This window comes from Chiloscyllium punctatum, chromosome 26 (assembly GCF_047496795.1).
Source record: "Chiloscyllium punctatum isolate Juve2018m chromosome 26, sChiPun1.3, whole genome shotgun sequence".
Taxonomy (NCBI): Eukaryota; Metazoa; Chordata; class Chondrichthyes; order Orectolobiformes; family Hemiscylliidae; genus Chiloscyllium; species Chiloscyllium punctatum.
The window spans coordinates 53744954-53748856 of NC_092764.1; the positions used below are offsets into that span (position 1 = coordinate 53744954).

The 3903-nt window shown below is 39.0% G+C and overlaps 1 protein-coding gene across 1 annotated transcript; it reads right to left on the reverse strand.

Annotated features, from left to right (window-relative positions):
* Positions 1–330: 330 nt before the first annotated feature.
* Positions 331–2859, reverse strand: LOC140496171 (leukotriene B4 receptor 1-like). The gene has a single exon (XM_072595685.1). It carries the CDS (start codon positions 2854–2856, stop codon positions 1828–1830), a length of 1029 nt encoding a protein of 342 aa, XP_072451786.1. The 5' UTR covers positions 2857–2859; the 3' UTR covers positions 331–1827.
* Between the last annotated feature and the right edge of the window lie 1044 nt (positions 2860–3903).

Genomic DNA, 3903 nt, shown 5'->3' on the forward strand with positions numbered 1-3903 from the left:
AACACCAGCATCTCCAAATCATGACTGCCCTCAGTGAAGTAATAAGGTATCAGCCTAGATTACATGCTGAAATTTCAGAACTGGGATGTGGACTTACCACCTTCTGATTCAGCACTGAGAGTGGTACCACTGAACCACCATTTCATGTTCAAGGATAAGTTGCCCGAATTATCCTTATGATGTTGTTAGATGCTCGGAGTATGTGTTGAAAATGGTTAACTGAAGCATTCATAAACCATTACTGAAATAAAAGAACTCATTACTTTATTCATTCACTTTATTCATTCAATTATCATTTCATTTAAAGGAAATTTTTCAACATGACAGAAAATCAGAACCTGAATGCTTTGCTTTTCTCATTAATATTGGTAAGATTAAATAGCAAATAACATTACTATTATACTGGCTAAGCAGTTGCACATGCGAACACAACTGCTCATACAAATAATTTCAATAATAAAGCATTAAAATTCCCTATAGATGATCACAGTTTCTTTATTTTCAGGCAACAGCTAATTGAATATAATAAAACTTGGCAACATGGTGGCATATAGTTATTACTCTTTAATATTCCAGAATATAAGAAATTTCATCTATACAAATTGCATTGCCATTTCAGCGCTGCAAAAAGCCACTAAAATGAGGAATCAGGAATTTTAAAGTCAATGCAGAAAACATTTTTTAAGGAATGAACAATCACAATATTTCCTCTTTTTAACTTTTTACAAATCAGCAATAAAATCTCCCTAATGTAAATTGCAACACATTTCTGATGTAAGAAACGAATGTGATGGATAATGCTGGAAGCTTAAGTCACTGTGAAAGTGATTCACATTAAACAGGCTATTTCCATTATTTAGCGTTAGACTTCGATCGAGTCCTGATTGAATTTGTCTGCTTTCTTTTCAGATATCCCCATTTTCCTACATGTTAATGAACAGATTTCATCTCAGTAAGATAGGTGGCAGGAGGCAGCTGCAAGAGTTGCACCCAGCCACTGTGACATCCCAGTTAACTGGTAATTGTAGCTGCCATTGAAAAGCTCTGGATCTGACTGTTCCTGCCCTCCCAAGTGAAGGAAAGACATGCTAGCAACCAATAACAACAGGGTAAAATTCTGTGTTCTATTGGTAGTGATGGCGCTTCTGAAGATACATCATTTTTATTTAATTATTTTTAATTATCAGCTGAATGCTGGTAGCATCAGTGGTTAATCATTCTAAACCCAGTCAGGGTCCCTCACTATGGATAAGAGTTTGGGCACTGAATGGCAAGCTGGACAAAGAGAAATTTGTCACCTGAAGACAAGGCACACATCTATGAAATGTGACACATTTTAACCAAATAGTCACATGAAAATTTCTGATCTTACCAGAAAGAAGTGCATGAATGATAAGGAATCTGAAGAGGGTAAAAGCTTCTGCTGCAATCTTAACACTAACCATAATCATCTAACTTTGATTATAGTAATTTCTCAGCCAGTCGGTTCGAGGAAAGAACATTTAAGAACAACAATGGCATGTAACACTGGATGACCAGAGCCTTGGAATAAGTGTTCCATGTTGACCATTTCTCTGCCTCAGCTGTTGTATTGCATGGAGGTTTCAATGAAATATGGGGCAGGTGAATAGATGTGTCCAGGGCTCTTTCCCTTCATCTATACAGGAGGAAGCCCAGAAGTTTCCTCTTGACAACAGTTGCTACACGGTAGAGAACAGCAGTGGTAATGGAAAAGACCAAATAGACGTGGAGTGGTGAGGGTGTGAGTTATTCAACAGGAGGCTTTACCTAAATTTGTTTCATTGAAAAAAAAAACAAATGCTACTTTTAGGTATCCTGGAAACAATCCATCTCCTCCATGGTGACACTTGTATCTTTTCTGGTGTTATCCGTGCATTCTTTTCTTGATTCTTCTTTATGAGAATTGGTCAGCTGGTCAAATAACTTGGTCAGGGCTGATATTTGAAAGCCATCACGAATTTTCCGGGCAGCAAACGCATACAATACAGGATTGATGCAGCTGTTGATGAAAGCTAGAGCTCCAGTAATGAAGACGCCACCAGTATAGATACCATTTAATGTTTCCGATATGGCTTCATTTGATGCACTAGTCATCAGGGCTGCGATTGAAATCATATTTAAGACATTGTGAGGCACCCAGCAGATGAAAAACACAATCACCACGCTGCCAATCACCACCCCAGTTCTGTTTTTGGTTTGAAAGCTCATACGTTTCACCTTCCTCCCAATGCAAAAGTAACAAATGGACAGCACTGTAAAGGGAATAACAAAAGCAACCAAAGTTTGTAACACAGTGCATAGGATTTCCTCCTTATCGGTTTCAAACTGCATGTACAGGCAGTACTGCCGTCCAGTGTCATCAGCATCCACCACCTGGTAAATAAGAGTAGGAATTGAAAACAGCAAAGCCAAAACCCAGACAATGAACACCACCTTCATGACAACTGTGTTCTTCCTCCATCGCTGGCTGGCAAACGGGTAAATGACAGCCATGAAGCGTTCAATACTCATCACAGTGATGAGAAAGATGCTTATGTACATGTTGCAGTAGATGATATAGCTCAGGAACTTGCAAAGTGGTTGTCCAATGGTCCAGCCATTCACAAAGGTGTAGATCCACAGAGGCAAAGTGATCAGAACAAGCTCATCAGCTATTGCCAAATTCAGGATGAGCATTACAGTGGGGGATCTTTGTTTCTTCATGGTGAAAAGTATAATCCAGATGACCAGTGCATTCCCTGGCACTCCCACGAGGCAAGCTAGGCTCAGGATGATACTCGCCACAGTATTTTGAGTGTTTAACAATTGCTCTGTCCTGTTGCTACTTGACTCCATGGTAGCGGTCTGCTGTTCTTCTCAAATCTAAGCAAACAGTTACTTTCATAGTTTCCTGCAGAAGCTGCTACTTCCTCATTGAAAGTGAATCGTGCAAAGCTCAACAACTTGTAACCTCTTCAAGTAGACCTGTGTTATTTACATAGTCTAGCTGCCAGAATTATTCTAGTCAGTCACAGATCAACTAAAAGAAAGAAAAAAGAAAGTGCCGGAGAACTTCAGCAGCATCTGCAGAGAGAGAAACAGAGTTCATAACATCTTTGACAGAAAGTTTGAAAACCACAAATAGAATAAATTACGTTTTCTTCTATAGAATGCAAAGTCATCATTGTCCCATTGTGTTTGAGAAATGTATCAGCAATGATCGAATGGTGGAGCAGACTCAATGGGCCAAATGGCCTAGTTCTGCTCCAACATCTTATGGTGTTATGGTCTTTAACTATTTTCTACCAATTAAGTGCGATGCGGTTGTAATAGATGTTGTTGAATCATGCTAATCAGGGAACTCAGCTTGAATTGCTGGAATGTATTACAAGCTGTTGTGAAAGATTATTTTACAAGATAATCTCAGGAGCCACGAGGTACTGCACAACGATACATTGCTTGAATTCCAAAATGGCTTGTTTTCAATAAGCACCTTGATTTTTCCCCATTCCAAAAGTAGCAAGGCAGTGTTACTCCTGGTTTTCACTATTTGCTATCTTCCCAGGGCCATCCTCTCTCTCTCTGCTTCGTTTCCATCCTTGATTTGACTTTTTTGATGTGGCATGGAGTCATCTTCACATTCCATTTCCAAATAAGGCCTCTGGGTTAATACTGGTTTAGCCACGTTGCATTTTCACAGGAACTGTCTGTCTGAGCGTGTTTGTGCAGTCTTAAGAATTTTCTCTTTTAACCTGACTGTTTTCTTGAATAAGAATAAATGAAAACTGAATCTTAAATGATGTATATGATGTATTGAGTATGAAGTTAATTGCCTCATCCTCATCCCCGCTGGAATTTCATGTAGACTTACAAGTTAATTCATGTCATGTCAAATTTCCCCCT

Bases quoted from the DNA above. Each gene is read 5' to 3' on its own strand.
- LOC140496171 (XM_072595685.1), bottom strand. From the start codon at position 2,856: ATGGAGTCAAGTAGCAACAGGACAGAGCAATTGTTAAACACTCAAAAT.